This window comes from Sprattus sprattus (genome assembly GCF_963457725.1).
Source record: "Sprattus sprattus genome assembly, chromosome: 21".
NCBI lineage: Eukaryota > Metazoa > Chordata > Actinopteri > Clupeiformes > Clupeidae > Sprattus > Sprattus sprattus.
Window position 1 is genome coordinate 11595384 of NC_137919.1, and position 16616 is coordinate 11611999.

The following is a 16616-nucleotide window of genomic DNA, read 5'->3' on the forward strand; positions in this document are numbered from 1 at the left end:
CAGCTACACACCATCTCGGTCATCGCTTAGCAGCCACAACTCACCTGGTCTTTAGGTCACAGTCAGGCTGTTTTTTATTGAGAGGAAGACCCAACACTCCATTATTACAAGGAGCGAATCCATTTTTCTGTCAGCATTGCGTATACCCACTTCTAAAAACAGGGCGTTTATCCTGTGCTGTATGGGCTGCTTAAAAAAGTATAAGAGTATACCCACTTCTCCAGGGACCACTACACTACTGGCTGTGCTGGTCTGAAACCAGTGCTGCTTGTGTTTGTTGAGCTGCTTTCACAATCAAATTAGATGCAATGTTATAAACAGTAGCTGAAGTGCAATTGTAAGACAAACTTTTAGAGCTTAGAGCTGTCTTACGACAAATGTCATATTCGTCTTAAACCAAACTTATTGTGGTTCTCTGTTTTCTGTGACCTTTACGTGAAGATTTGTATTGATGTGGTATGCTTTTTGTAATTTGTTTTCTTCTATTTTATACATAAACAGTATGCTGTACCATTTCACTGATTATGGCATAATCATTGTACTTTTCTCTACAATGTTTGGTGTTTAGTTCTAACTTCCAGAGACAATAAAACTGAAACTTTATAGTGGAAATGATTGTTTGAGTCAATATTTGTCAAGAATGATCAACCTGAAATCATTCTTAAAAAATTTCTCGGGATTTAACCAAATATACTGCAGGGGCATAGAGGGTGAACTGGGCATAGAGGGTTAACTGGGCATAGAGGGTGAACTAGGCATAGAGGGTGAACTGAAGGCAATATCTGTCAATAACTCCATACCATTACATATCGACATTCAAGGAGCAAAAATGAGACGTCGTTGTGTGGTGAGAACTGATAGAACATCGTAAACAACACCAATAAATGGCAATGGCAACAATAAATAAATATTGTTGTTGTTTACGATTTGCTATCAGTTCTCACCACACAACGACGTCTCATTTTTGCTCCTTGAATGTCGATATGTAATGGTATGGAGTTATTGACAGATATTGCCTTCAGTTCACCCTCTATGCCTAGTTCACCCTCATCTTTGCTCCTTGAATGTCGATAATGTATGGAGTTATTGAATCTTACTACGTGTAAAAAAGACTAGAAATTGAATGTTTATTTTTGCCTCGAAAGTTGCACTGGGTGCCTTTAACTGAACTCTGAACTATTACCGTTAGCTTGCCGCGAAAATTTTAACCGAAAACGCATTGGAGCACATAGTGGCTAGCTAGCGAGCTGCTAATAAGTTTCATATAGGCCTACTTGAACATTGCTAGAGCCAAACTGAATGTTCTGACCACGCCCCCCAGGCGACTTGTCGCATAGCGCTTAAACGCAATACTTATCTATTGTGGACATCCAGCGTTAGGGTGACACAGACAGTGAAATAGGAATAGTGAAATAACCCAATAAATGATGTGCTGTCATTGCACTGTTTTAAGCCTTGCCTAAAGTCACCTATAAATACAGCCCATAATGGGATTATAGGTTATCATTTATCTCTGTAATCGAAACGGACCAAAGAGAAGATGCATGCTGGGTAATGTTTTTTTTCGATTGCGGGTTTACAGTGAAAAAAAATAGGCTATGTAACATGTGGTGCGATGGTGTTCGATAAATGTAAAGAAACAACCACTTCACTTTGAAAAGTTCCATTTTTACTGTGGTGTAAATAGTATAACGTTCAAGAAATGGAGTTTGAAGCGCCTTTTTATTAATTTGCGGTCATTTTCATGTTATTTTGGCCAGTCAAGCCCATCAATAGCGCTTACGTCTTTATATGTGACGTTCTAGTGCCAGGCCAATTGCGTCATCTTACAGCGACACTGTTTACAACCACAGCTATGGCCCCTAGATCTAATGAGCTAGTGAGTTGGCTAAAGACAAGGGAATATGTATGTTATTCTATGTGTTATGTCATGATGACAGCTACAACAAAGCTTCCAAATTTGAACTAATTTATGGGTTGTATAATTGAATGCCTTATATGCCTTCCAGAATTGCACATAATAGTCCCAACTGTCTGCGCAGGTGCTTTTTGAGGTGCAGGTGAGATTTATCCGCTAATGTTACCCCTTTGAACATGAATGGAAAGTTATGGAGACAAGTTTTTCCAAAAACATAGAATTGAAGGCCAAAGACTGTGCCCTCGGCGACATTTTTGAGCTGTTGCAAATTGATGTGGACTTGGAACCGACCTCGGCCAATGGAGTGGACATGAATTGTTCTGTGAGTAAATTACATTGTTTTGGAACACTGGCTACCGTTGTATTCAAGAGAATGTCATTTGATCAACAGGGCCCCCGACGTTTAACCTAATTTAATTTTGAAATTATACTGTAGGTTATACGTGTAACATTGACAGTATATCTTGACAGAGAAACGTTTTGCGAAAGCATCGAAATTGGGAAAAGAGGCTGGATGCGAAAAAGACAAAGAGAAAAGAAGAAAAGCAAAGAAGAAAACAGAGTCAGACTGTGGAGAAAGGTGATGTCATCATCTCAGCCCTGAGAAACTGTTAAGGGGCGATGCTCATTTTTTAAGCTTTAGCCACAGCGTTGGTCCACAATGTGCAGTTCATAGAAATTACATTGCAGTTAGTGATGCTCATTGCACCATAATTGTATAGCTTTGTGGTATTTCACACACATTCACATTCTCATACACAGGCTATGTATATATGTGTTTACCCAATGCCATGTCTCTTGGACAGACACTTTGCGGCTCAGCAAACGAGTTATGAAGGCGATCACCAGAGAACGCTTGGCAGAAGCCAGATTATCAGGACCGAGCCTGTGCGTGGACCTCAGTATGGCTGATTGCATGTCCCGCAAGGTGAGAATCGATCAGTGACATATTATTCGATGGCCGCTGTTTCACACATACACACGTAAGACTATGGTAATTGTGCCCTGCTTTCACACACTGTCTTCCTAAGATGAAAGTGAATAAATACATTACTGGTATTGAGTGCTTCTGCTCTACAGGATCTGTGACCCATAATATCTGATTGTGATTAGTTTAATCACCTGGTGGCAATTTGGTCCAGTGGCTTTTGTTGCTGAATGCTCCCTGGCCTATATTACAGCACTACTCACTATCAAAGACTGATAGCTTAAAACAGTTTATGTGTCTGGTTTCTTTGTTTATTCATGAGGGGGTAAACCTAGCACTAGGAGTATTCCACCAGAAACAAACCTGGCCATTCAGACAAATCTGGCCGGAAGTACTAAGTCTAATATTTATATTTATACTTTGTGTTTACATGTCATAAAAGGGTGAATAGTTATGTATTACACAATCATGTCACCATATTTGGTTGTGGCTGGGCTTCAAATTTGGTGAAACATTGTAATCAGCCATGATCTTGTATACTGGAAAGAATAAATAGCAGCTAAAAGAAGAATGTTGTTGTTGGTGCTCACAGTTCACAGTTGCTGCTCTGTGCTGCCCCTCAGTCACATCTCACATAGATGTATTTCATGTGAAGTCATATCATGCAGGTTTTTTACAGTTTTGAGGTGTGTTTGTTTTTTTAGATATAAACTTTGAGTTCATTTTGATGGTAAGATGTTTAAGCTTTTGTTGTGGGCTTTCACAGAAATGTTTCACTGATATAAATCAAATATATTTATAAAATATACAGCGGGTGAAATAAGTATTGAACACGTTGCCATTTTTCTCAGTTAATACATTTCCAAAGGTGCTATTGTCATGAAATTGTCACCACATGTTGGTAACAACCCAAGTAATTCATACATACAAAGAAAAAAAACAAATACATTCAGAAATTAAGTAATGTGTATTAATGTGAAATAACACAGGAAAAAAGTATTGAACACATGAAGAAAGGGAGGTGCAAAAAGGCATGGAAAGCCAAAAAAACTGCTGGAATCTTTCAGTAATTAGAAGGCAATCTGGCCCCTAGTCAGTGCAAATTAATATCCCAACTGATGGCCTATAAAAAGGTGTCTCATTACCAAGGTGTCACATAAGAAGTAACTCATGATTGGTAAAAGCAAAGAGCTCTCTCAAGACCTTTGCAACCTTATTGTTGCAAGACATACTCATGGCATTGGTTACAGATGCATTTCTAAACTTCTGAATATTCCAGTGACCACTGTTTCGGGCCATAATCTGGAAGTGGAAAGATCATCATTTCACCATAAACTGGCCACGACCAGGTGTTCCTCGCAAGATTTCTGACAGAGGAGTGAAAAGAATTATCAGAAGAGTTGTCAAAGAGCCAAGGACCACTCGTGGAGAGCTTCAGTAAGACCTGGAATTTGCAGGTACAGTTGTTTAAAAGAAAACAATAAGTAATGCACTCAACCCCCATGGCCTGTATGCACGCTCTCCACATAAGACTCCATTGCTGAAGAAAAAGCATGTTGAAGCTCGTTTAAAGTTCGCAGCACGAAATTTGGACAAGCCTGTGAAATACTGGGAGAATATGGTCTGGTCAGATGAGAGCAAAATTGAACTCTTTGGATGACATAATGCACACCATGTTTGTAGGAGACATGGCACTGCACATCATCCCAACAGTGAAGTTTGAAGGTGGGAACATCATGGTGTGGGACTGCTTTTCAGCATATGGTACTGGCAAATGTCACACAATTGAAGCAAGGATGAATGGAAAAAATGTATCAAGACATTCTTAATTAAAATCTGCTGCCATCTACCAGGATGATGAAGAGGTAACGAGGGTGGACATTTCAGCAAGACAATGAACAGCCAAGAAAACTCTCAATTGGTTTCAGAGAAAGAAAATAAAGCTGCTAGAATGGCCAAACCAATCACCTGACTTGAATCCAATTGAAAATCTATGGAAAGAACTGAAGATCAGAGTTCATAGAAGAGGCCCAGGGAACTTTCAAGAATTGAAGCCTTTTTGTGTTGAAGAATGGGTCAAACTCACATCTGAGCAATGCATACAAGTAGTTTCTCCATACAGGAAGCGTCTTGAAGCTGTCAAAGGCTTTTGTACAAAGTATTCAATAAATATCAGTAAGCGTGTTCAATACTTTTTTCCTGTGTCATTTCATATTATTAGACATAACTTAATTTCTGAACTAATTTGTTTTGGTTTCTTTGTATGTTTGGATTACCTGGGTTGTTACAAACATCTGGTGAAAATTTCATGTCAATACCACCTTTGGAAATATATTTACTGAGAAAAATGGTGACGTGTTCAATACTTATTTCACCCGCTGTATAATCATATTATATATTATAAATATATAATCAAATATATTTATAAAAAATAAATCATATTAGCAATCTGGCTAGCTTTTCAGTGCCAAATATTCTGTTTGCAAGACAACTTATTGGGTGTTAGCTTGCCAATATTAAACATAATCAAGTAAAATCGTTTAATCACGTAAAAAACTCTTTTAAAAGGAAAGGTAATACACTTGTGCTGTTTGCGTTCCTCCCCGTAGGAGTTGAGTCGATTGGCGGGGCAAATCCGAAGGCTTTACGGAATCAACCGGAATGCCCTGCGTCCATTTCACCTGTACCTGACAGAGTTTCGTCTGGACAGCCAGCTGTACACAGAATGCGTGCGAATGAACGATGGCTTCCATGAGTATGCGGTAAGTGCTGGCGTGGCCATGGCATCCAGGAGAAGTGGTGGTGGTAAGATGCTGAGGACTGATATGAGGTCACTGGTTAGATATACAGTGTCCTCCACAAATATTGGCACCCCTAGTGAACATGAGCTAAACAGGCTATAAAAAAATGTCTTTGCTGTTAATCCTCTTGGTTTTTCACTCAAAATATTCACAAAAATCTTACCTTTTCACTGAAGTAAAATTATTGAAAGAAAAATAAACTGTTGACATTAAATAAATATTTTTCCCCAAAACATGTGTGCCACAATTATTGGCACCCCTAGAAAAATCTTAATTAAAATCTAGCTGAAGTATATTTTCAGTCATATTTTACACTTTTAAGTTCACCTGTTTGATAAGGAACTCTTATGAGGTGAACCATTACTTCCAGTTCCACTGTCGTACAAATATGAGGTGACACAGGCCTAATTCCATAAGGCATTCATCACTATGGAAAAGAGCCAAATAACACAGTGACGATGTGCGACGAAAAGTTGTTGAGCTGCACAAATCAAGAAATGGACACAAGAAAATCTCTAAACAGTTGAAAATACCCATTTCCACTATCATGGACATAATTAAGAAGTTTAAAGCGACAGGAGATGTTAAGAATCAGCCTGGAAGAGGACGTGTCTGTACATTGACCCCACGCACCGTGAGGGAGATGGTTCTACTGGCATAATAATCTCCAAGGATCACAGCTGGAGAATTGTAGAGGTTAGTTGAGTCTTGGGGTCAGAAAATCTCCAAAACTACCATCAGACGCCACCTACATCACCACAAGTTCTTTTGGAGGGTTGCCAGAAAAAAGCCTCTGCTGTCAATCAACAACAAACTAAAGCGCCTACAGTTTGCCAAATGTAAGTCAGACTTTCAATGGGACCGAGTTATATGGTCAGATGAGATCAAAATAAATATTTTTGGCAACAAACATCAAAGGTGGGTTTGGCGTAGACAGAAAAATAGCCATATAGAAAAGCACCCCATACCCAATGTGAAGTATGGTGGCGGATCTTTGATGTTGTGGGGCTGTTTTTCTTCCAAAGGCCCTGGACATCTTGTTAGGGTACATGGTATCATGGACTCCATCAAATACCAGCAGATATTAAATGAAAACCTAACAGCCCCCTCCAGTAAGCCTTAAAATGGGCCGTGGTTGGACCTTCCAGCAGGAAAATGGCCCTCATTCTCGATCTTTGTCTGTAATTCTTCAGAAATGTTTCTTACACGACTTCGCAAAAACAACGTAAGAGAAACGCTTCCGCTGCATTCCCGCACGCTTGAAAATGTGTTCATAAGCAGCCGAAGTCTTCTCAGCTGTGTTCCTTCCGATTAGTTTCTTAGATTGATGCGCGTTCTGGTGAAAGTGGATTTGCATACATACACGCCCCACCAGCTCCTTATTAGGGCACACAGCCATTAACCAAGTGTGCTGTCGGATTTTCCCAAATCAACACGAAAGCAACTCAGTCCTTGATGCCCTAAGACAGTGTAAAAACCGATGACATGACTCTTTCATATATCTCTCTCTTTCTCTCTCTGTCTGTCTCTCTCTCTCTCTCTCTCTCTCTCCCTTCCTCAGATGGAGATGACAGAGCAGAGTTGGCTGCATTTGTTTCCTGTGGAGGACGTGGTTTATTTGACCCCGGATGCAGAGCAAGGTACTGGACTGCTAAACTGTAACTTGTCTTTAGGGGTAATTGCTCCTTCAGTTTGGACATTTTGGAGGTTAACACGCAAGTTGAACGTAAAAACAGCTTTGGTTCAGCTGATAATCTGCTAAAATACCTGGAAACCGGAACTACGACTTCTAGACCGTACCATGATATAAGAATGCTTCTTAATGATATGACTAAGTTATATCTGCAGAAATATTAATATGCTATGATTAAGGCTCCATAACTCATTCGTTACTTAATTCAATAATTGTATAAATAGAATATTTTTCTTAAATAAATAAGGAATATAGTCCTAACTGTTCCAGTGTCATCATTGTGTCATGTTTGTTACAATCTGGTAATTCCCTCCCTACTAGTACAGTTATGCGTGGTCTAACTTGCGAAATCGACGGGGGTTCAAATACTTATTTTCCCCACTGTAAATAGCATTACGTCACACAGTCAAAGTGGTTCTAAAAGAAGGCATAAGCTAACACAGTTAAAGAAGCACATATACATAGCATTACGTCACAGTCAAAGTGGCCCTAAAAGACGGCATAGACTTCTTTCACGACTTGCAAGTTTAAAACCGTGACTTAAATACAGCTAAGCTAACGACAGACAAATTGCTTTTGAGTCTTGTTGACATTCTTTCATTCATTCATTCAGCCAAGTTTCAACAGACTACTGTGGTCATGTGTGCTTTTGACCCTTAAACAGAAGGTTTGTCATTTATCAGAGGAGCCAAACGTTAAAACATGGTGTATCAGCTTCCAAACAGCATCTCACAGGAAATCATCTCATGCTTTTACAAGAAGTCGATCTATTAATATAATTCCCATTAATTGTCGGTGCTCAGCTTTTTTGGCAAACTCTCCTGTGCTTTTGGCAAAGTCAACCACCCATGTTCAGCACATTTCCCAGAAGGATGTTTGAGATCTCCATTCTCCATATAGAGAAGATTTCAGAGGAAATGTCAGGTCTTAAGAACTCTGTGATTCTCAGGAGCCAAACGTTAAAACATGGTGTATCAGCTTCCAAACAGCATCTCACAGGAAATCATCTCATACTTTTACAAGAAGTCGAGCTATTAATATAATTCCCATTAATTGTCGGTGCTCAGCTTTTTTGGCAAACTCTCCTGTGCTTTTGGCAAAGTCAACCACCCATGTTGTGTGTGTGTGTGTGTGTGTGTGTGTGTGTGTGTGTGTGTGTTGTAGAGAGTAAGAGATAGAGGAAAATGACACAATATCTGTGTGTGTGTTTCTTTCTCAGCCCTGGAGAATGTGGATGATGAGACAGTCTACATCCTTGGAGGTCTGGTGGATGAGAGCATACAGAAGGTGCTACGTCAATGCTACATATAGGTTGATGTGCCACGTCAATGCTATTGGTCGATGTGCTACGTCAATGCTACATATAGTTCGATGTGCTACGTCAATATAACATATAGGTCGGTGTGCTATGTCAATGCTACATATAGGTTGGTGTGCTACGTCAATGCTACATGCTAATGTTATGGTCCATGGAAGGTTATAGGAATGATGGATGCTTCTTAGATGGAAGACACACAGACTGCTGAGAGAGACATAGTACATGCTCAGTTTACTCACTGAATCTGTGTCGTTCTCTGCTAAAGGCAGGTGATATTTCTCAAACTACTTGGCAGATGATATTTCTCCCAACAAAAAAAAATTGTGGTTTGTTTACCCAGAGGATTGAAGTTTTTTTTTCCTGTTATTCATTGTGTAAGGTAAACAGTCCAGTCCGTTCAAATTTGGAGTTGAGAAACTGCGTTGGGTGCTTATGTGTCCGGCGAGGTTGTTTGGATTCTGCCACAGAGTACCGAGTTGCTTGGAAAGGGATGTGTCAGTACCATTGACCTAAATGGGAAAAGAGCCATTGACATAACAAAGTGCCAGTTATAAAACAGCTAATGCATCTGTAAACATGGAAGGAGGTCAACAGGGTGCACAGGATTACGTTGCTGCGTGATTGTTTTCACATACAAAAATTGTTTTAAAAACAATCTTAAATCCTCATGAATTAGGTGGGTGTCAGAAAAAATGTGCAACAGCATCAAAGTGCTTAATTGACTGCTGCAATGCAGCGGGGGTAGTTATATTTCTATATCAGGGGTGGCTAACCAGTACAGCTCAAAGAGCCACAACAAAACCCAACACCATTTCGAAGAGCCTCACGAATCTAAGATCCTATATTTTGGGGGGGATAAGCCCCTACATCAAACCATTTTTTTTCCCCTGTGACCCAGCAAAACTAGGATTTTTTTGAAAATAACCTATTAAATAGTGTCCTCTAGTGGGTTTTAGGAAGAGAAATTAACACATTTAGATTTAAAATATGGCACAAATATAAACATATTGAAGACATCTGCTGAGATTTTGTGTTGGATGTGTGTGAAGCAGGAGCACCCTGACCTGGGAGAGAAAGCTTAGGAGCAGCTACTACCCTTTGCCTCCACATATTTGTGTGAGGCCCCCTTCTCTGCAATGACTGTAATCAAAACAAAGCATTGGAACAGACTGTGCCTGGAAAAGAGCTTAATCACAGCAGTTGCCTCCCCTTTTTTGAAAATAACCTTTTAAATAGTGTCCTCTAGTGGGTTTTAGGAAAAGAAATTAACGAATGTAGATTTAAAATATGGCACATCTAAACATATTGAAGACATCTGTTGAGATTGGTGCTAATTATAGTTAATGTCAGATATCCTCTCTGTTCAATTTTCAAACTCTCCCTCACTGTATTACTTTTTTGCTCGAGCAATATTCCATGACACCTTATACGATGCCAACGTGACCGTTTTAGAGTACTTCAGAGTAAAAAAAAAAAAAAAAAAATCGAGTCTGTTTTTCTGACTGACGTTTCAAAGTATGTACCTTGTGCCTGCCCAGCTCTGTGCCTTTAGGAACTCCTGGGCTATGATAGCATTGTATGTGGAGAGACGGTGCTCCAAGTTTAAGGCTTTAAAATGCGACAGTGACGTCTGGCATATTAAGCAGAGGGGGTTTCCATTTCGCTCCGCAAATAATTCCTCCCATTCAGGCAAGAACGTATCTTGATATTTTCGTTTAGCTTTACGCTTTGTTGGATCCATGGCATTCTATCAGTAGCTACTGCTAGTCTGGCTAGTAACTCTCTGAGACTGGCTGCACACATTAGAATGTTTCATGTTTGGAACATTAACGTTACTTGAAGACATCTCTCAAGATTGCGTGATGACAAAACATACATGAATAAATACCCCATTCAAATCGGGCAGCTTTTTGTCTGTATTTCCAAATATATTGCGTGCAAAATATGCATTTTAGATGTTTGTTTTACAATACGAAAATTCTGTACACCAAGAGAAAAGTGAGTGAGCACTCAAGCTGGCGCCAAGCCTCACGTCAGCCGGCAAAGAGCCGCATGCTGCTCGCGAGCCGCGGGTTCGCCACCCCTGATGTCTCATCATCCACATTCTCCAGGGCTGAGGGAGAAACAGAAATTAACTGCATTTTATGCTGCTACTTGTGACCAGTCTTCACACTAATGGTAGCTATTTTGACTGAGAGAACTGACTGCACCTTATACTCCTACTCGTGACCTGTCTTCACACTTATGGTGGCTATTTTTCGATTATTTTTTTTAAGTGACTTCTTAAATGTTTTTTACGGACTTCGGAAGTTCAGCGTAAGAAAATATCTCCACCTTATTAATGAACACCTGTTACGAGTTGCTTTCGTGTGGATTTGAACAATTCCGACAGCACACTTGGCTATGGCTGCGTGCCCTAATAAGGAGCTGGGGGGGCCGTGTATGTATGCAAATCCACTTTCACGAGAACGCGCATCAATTTAAGAAACTAATCCGAGGGAACACAGCTGAGAATACTTCGGCTGCTTATGAACGCATTTTCAAGCGTGCGGGAATGCAGCGGAAGCGTTTCCCTTACGTTGTTTTTACGAAGTCCCGTAAGAAACATTTCTGAAGAATTACAGAAAATGATCGAGAATGAGGGCCATTGTACCCAAAGACCAGTGTGCAAAATGTCCGACTCGTATCTTCTTTAGTTTCTGAGATACAAAGGCTTTTAATATGCCTCGTGGCCTGAATAAACAAGTCTTTCAAAAAATGTGTTTTAAGACACTACTTCTGAACCATTCGTGCTAGATGCTTGACATTTTCAGGGAAGGTTCTACACAATTAGATGTCTTTAACTTCTAACATAGTTGTCCCACAGGCCACAGGGTATTCCACAAAGCGGGTTTTGTTAAAAAAAACTCCTGTCATGAGTCCATTCCAGGAAGAGAGGGAACTCTTTGGGTCAGTTACCATGGTAATAACATCTGTGCACCTCACCTGTTTGCTGGCAGGTTTTCTTGAACAAACCCTGAGTTTCTCCTCCCCCTTACTGAGCAGTTATTGGACATGGGGTGTCTGTTCCTTTGTGTACCAGTTGATGTTGTTGCCACATTCATAATCGTGGGGGGGGGGATTTGGAGACAGCGAATAGATGTGCCATCAGTCCATGATGACCACCTAATCGGAAATACAAATATACACAATCAAATATATGTTTTAACTTGAGGACAGGATTCCTTTCTCTTGACACCTTTAACTACGGGTGTGTGGAGCTGCTGTTCATGTGTTATTTACTTTAACTTTTCTTTCCGCTGTATTATGCAGACCCACACATGCTGTAATATACAGACCCACACATGCTGTAATATGCAGACCCACACCTGCTGTAATATGCAGACCCACACATGTTGTAATATGCAGACCCACACCTGCTGTAATATGCAGACCCACACATGTTGTAATATACAGACCCACACCTGCTGTAATATGCAGACCCACACATGTTGTAATATACAGACCCACACCTGCTGTAATATGCAGACCCACACATGTTGTAATATACAGACCCACACCTGCTGTAATATGCAGACCCACACATGTTGTAATATGCAGACCCACGGCCACACCTGCTGTAATATGCAGACCCACGGCCACACATGCTGTAATATGCAGACCCACACCTGCTGTAATATGAAGGCTGCTAATATCAGTTTCACTGATGTTTTAAATAAAAAAAATATGGTAGACTTTCTCATGCATGGGCAATATGCATTTGAAATATAGGTTTGACATTCTGTTGCTAAGAAAGTACTATAACATGAGCATTTTAAATAAAACAAAAACAAAAATGAGATGATTTTACACCATTTTACTTGGCAAATATGCAACAGTGGGCTAAGTATTTGAAGTTAAAGATATCCAGTAGTGTAGAACATCCCCTGAAAATGTCAAGCATCTAGCATGAATAGTTCAAAAGTAATGAATAATGAAACTTAATAATTCTTTAGCAATACTCGATATTAGTGTGGGTAATGCTTGGCGGCGTTGTAGTTATTTGAGTTTGTTAAAAAATGTACTTTCCGGGGGGAAATTCTCTGTTACAACCCTGTATGTTAACCCTAAAGTGAGAGATACTCTGAATCAGCTCTCTTTCTGGAATGGAAAACCCCAACCCACGGGAACTGAGTCTGTGAGCCTAACATTTTTCTCAGTTATCTGTTGATGTTCAAGCCACATTCATTTGCATAGCCTTAGGTCAGGAGAGGATTTTTTTCAGACCCTGAATACTGTAGACCATCATTCCTTCAGGACCAATTAAATGTTAGCATTTTTAAAATGTAAATACAATTCTATTTCACCAGTTTTTCATCTGTTACTTTAAAAGAAAGTGTGGTTCCCACATTCCCTGACGCACTCTCTTGTGTTGCAATTTAATAAAAGTAGGAATTTGTTTGTGCTTGTTAATAATTCAACTTATTCTGACATTTTCTGACAAGGGACTTAAAACCTTGGCAGCACAAACAATGATTTTTAAAGCACAAATGAACATCACAATCAGTGATTCAGATTCTATTTCACCACTTTTTCATCTGCTCCTTTTAAAGAAAGTTTGGTTCCCACATTCCCTGACGCACTCACTTGTGTTGCAATTTACTCCTAGAATCTGAGCTCTATGGATGATGGCTTTTTATAGTTGTCAGGCACTTGCCAAAACCCGGCCAGTCAAATCTGAGTATGTTCACTCTTCTCACCTCCAGAACAGCTGGCCTGAGCTCATCAGAATGTCCTTATCAGCTTGGCAGCTTGTGAAGCCAAAGTCTGTATTGTGATTTAAAAAAAAAAAAAAATCTTCTGAAAGATGAGATGAGACAATATTTATCTCTTCCAACAACTTATGCTTCCTAAAAAAAAGTTGTGTCTAAAAAACTTTTAAGATCTTCCAGAGCCCTTCCAGAGGTCATTTGGAATAAGGTCAAGGGGCTAAAAGGCATCTCCAGATACATAGATATATAAATGCATCATTAAGCGTTTTAGTTTTTCTTGGATTAGATTTTCTTAGATATTTTTGAAGATTCAAGAATTGCGTGCATCAGAAACCCGATTTGTAACTGAATCAGTTCCCCCTTCATCCCTACACTGATCTGTTCATTTAGATTCATTTTGACTTGCATGCCTTGAAATGTTTAGCCATGTTTTCTTGTAAATCAGTGACTTTTAGCTATTGCACCACTCATGTGAAAAATATATGTTCTGTAGGTCTGTAATAGTAATAAAAGTAGGAATCCTCTAGCGCTGTAAACAATAACAATAACAACAACAGCAACTTACTACTGGATCCCACTCCCTTGCAGAAGATGACGTACTCGCGGGCTCTGGAGGCAGGAGTGCGAACAGCGCGACTACCCATCGAGGAGCACATGGTGCGCCTACCCAACGCAAAGAACTTCCACTCCAAGATTTTGGCCATTAATCAGGGTAAGCGCCTGCTGCCACTGGACATTCCCCTCTGGGGCAGATATGATCTGTGAAAGGAAAGGCTGTATTTTAAAAAGCTCTGACATCATTGGGTTCCATGCCCAAGGGCTCTGACATGACTGGGTTCCATGCTCTCTTGCTCTCTCTTTCACCCCTCTTTCTTTTCTTTCCCTCGCACCTTCTTTCACATTATCTTGGTGTGTCTCTTCTATTGTCCCTTTCTTCTCCTTCTCTCTCTTCTTCCTCTCTTAAATCTCTCTCTCTGTTCAACCACAGTGTTTGAGATCGTCTTGGTGTACCGTGACACGGGGAGCTGGGAGCTGGCCCTCCGCACAGGAGTGCCTGCTGGAAAGGGCTACAGGCTGGCCGTGGAGACTACTACTGCTGGGGTCAAAAGGACAAGCCGTAATCCCTCTGTGTGTCACCTCCTTGATCACAACAGGCCTCCCATTCTGGAGGTGCTTCAGCAACCAGACAGGGGTGTAAAGTTGAAAGGTCACCAGTGGTGTCATGGTAATCTACCAGAAATGATGTCATACAAGACATCTGAAGGAACTTCAAGACCAGAAAGACCAGACAGACAGTGATGATGCATGCATACTCACACAAACACAGACACACCACACACACACACACACACACACACACACACACACACACACACACACACACATACACTAATACAGCACATAATGCAGACATATTTGACAGATGTTACTAAATAATGTCTGGTCTGTTACTACCTCTTGTGGAGTTCTTCAGGAAGCACTCATCAACCTCACACATAATTATACCTCAGTACAGAAAGGACTCAATCCCCCCCACACATAATTATATTCCATTACAGAAAGGACTCACCCCCCTCACACATAATTATATTCCATCATAGAAAGCTGTTTATTAGACACATAAAGGTAATATTTGATTTCCTTTTGCTGCTAGCCCTCCAGATAAGAAATATATGTTTGAAAAACCTGAGTGTGATTGTCTGTTTATTGTATTTTTTTATTCTGCAGAAGAATTGTTTATTTTTTTTCCATGTTCTACATTTTTACTTCGATATCCTTTACTTGAAATAAAGGTTGATAATGTCCTTCTGCAACTGGGAGAAAATGCCATAGCAATGCTGGTGATATCCACTAGATGGCGAGATTGTACCGTGCTGATTATTTCTTGGGGCCTCTGGAAGGGTTGCTTCAGCAAAGACGCCCTATACTGTAAGCTTCGGTGATAACATCCTGTGATTACTTCCTTTGTTTTTCCAAATCATCTGTAAATGTAAAAGATAATAAAACATTCATTTTCGATTGAAACTTTTATTTAGTTTTTTTTTAATCAATTCACTGCAGTGTATTAGTAGAATGTTAACAGATATACAAGTTTATACATTATGGTCAAAATAAATCATCTATGTTGATTGAACATCTTGACTACTCTTATTTGGGTTTTATTTAAAGTAACCACATTCACATTTTTATATAATGTACTGGGAGATGGTTTCCCTGTGTCCTTTTCTTTTGCTTTCTTCCTCAACATAATACAATGGTTTCCAACCGTGTGAATTGTAACAGCAGAACATTGAGGTATCTCGCATTTGAAAATGTACCAGCCAACTTTTTGTGATAATGACAAAGATGCCAGCTAAAGGTAGCCTAATAATCTAAACATAATCTTCGCAGGGGCTGTCAAACTAATTTAAGGGGATATTGATACGACTATCCACAGGTCCACTTCACAAGTTTCCATCAATTGTTCACAGGTGTAAACACTCGGCAATCAAATATATGTTGCTGTTTGGTAGGCTATAGGTACAATGTCGTTGTATGCAAATCTATTTAAAAAGGTAGTTGGGTTGGATAACTCTCGCACCATCAAGTTCAAATTTGCATGATGTTAGCCGGTGTGTTCCGATTTTTACTCTTCGTGTGTTCTTCATCTATGAGCTTGGCACACGAGAACCATGATTTGGAGCTGTGTTGTAAATTATCTCAGGATGTTGACAAGTTGTATTAACCAGCCCTCTTCTGTATATGTTTGGGTAATAAAGGAAATGTGTGGCAAAGATTATACTGTGAATTTCAAAAAGTGTAAGAACACGAGATGATTAAAGCTTAACGGAACGCTACCTTACAGCTACGGTACACAGCGGACATATTGTGTTGACGTACCCAGACCTGTGGAAAGTAAAAACAGATCAAATCAACACTCTCCTTTACACTAAGCATCTGGTCGAAAAATGCCGAAAGGAATGTGATTTAAAGTGATGTCTGAGGTGTATCTAAATCTAGTGAAAATCCCATGTCACCGGAGAAGTAGACGTGCTATGATGATGTCACTCTATGAAGGAGATTCGTTACATAGGCAACCAATAAGAAACCCCCGAAACCAAGTTTACTATCGGAAGGCATTATGGGATTGATAACACGGTTACGTCTTTTGAACACAAAAAAAGGCATTTATATTTCATGTCACATGTTGAAAATGACAGTGTTTCG

At 39.9% G+C, this 16616-nt stretch overlaps 1 protein-coding gene across 1 annotated transcript; it reads left to right on the forward strand.

Annotated features, from left to right (window-relative positions):
- The first annotated feature begins 1975 nt into the window (after window positions 1–1975).
- Window positions 1976–15336, forward strand: trmt10b (tRNA methyltransferase 10B). Its single transcript, XM_080859871.1, is given in 9 exon segments — window positions 1976–2240; window positions 2390–2498; window positions 2725–2846; window positions 5456–5608; window positions 7209–7287; window positions 8560–8627; window positions 13998–14121; window positions 14398–14601; window positions 14604–15336. Coding segments are annotated over 9 exon segments (1026 nt in total). The 5' UTR covers window positions 1976–2108; the 3' UTR covers window positions 14639–15336.
- Window positions 15337–16616: the final 1280 nt, after the last annotated feature.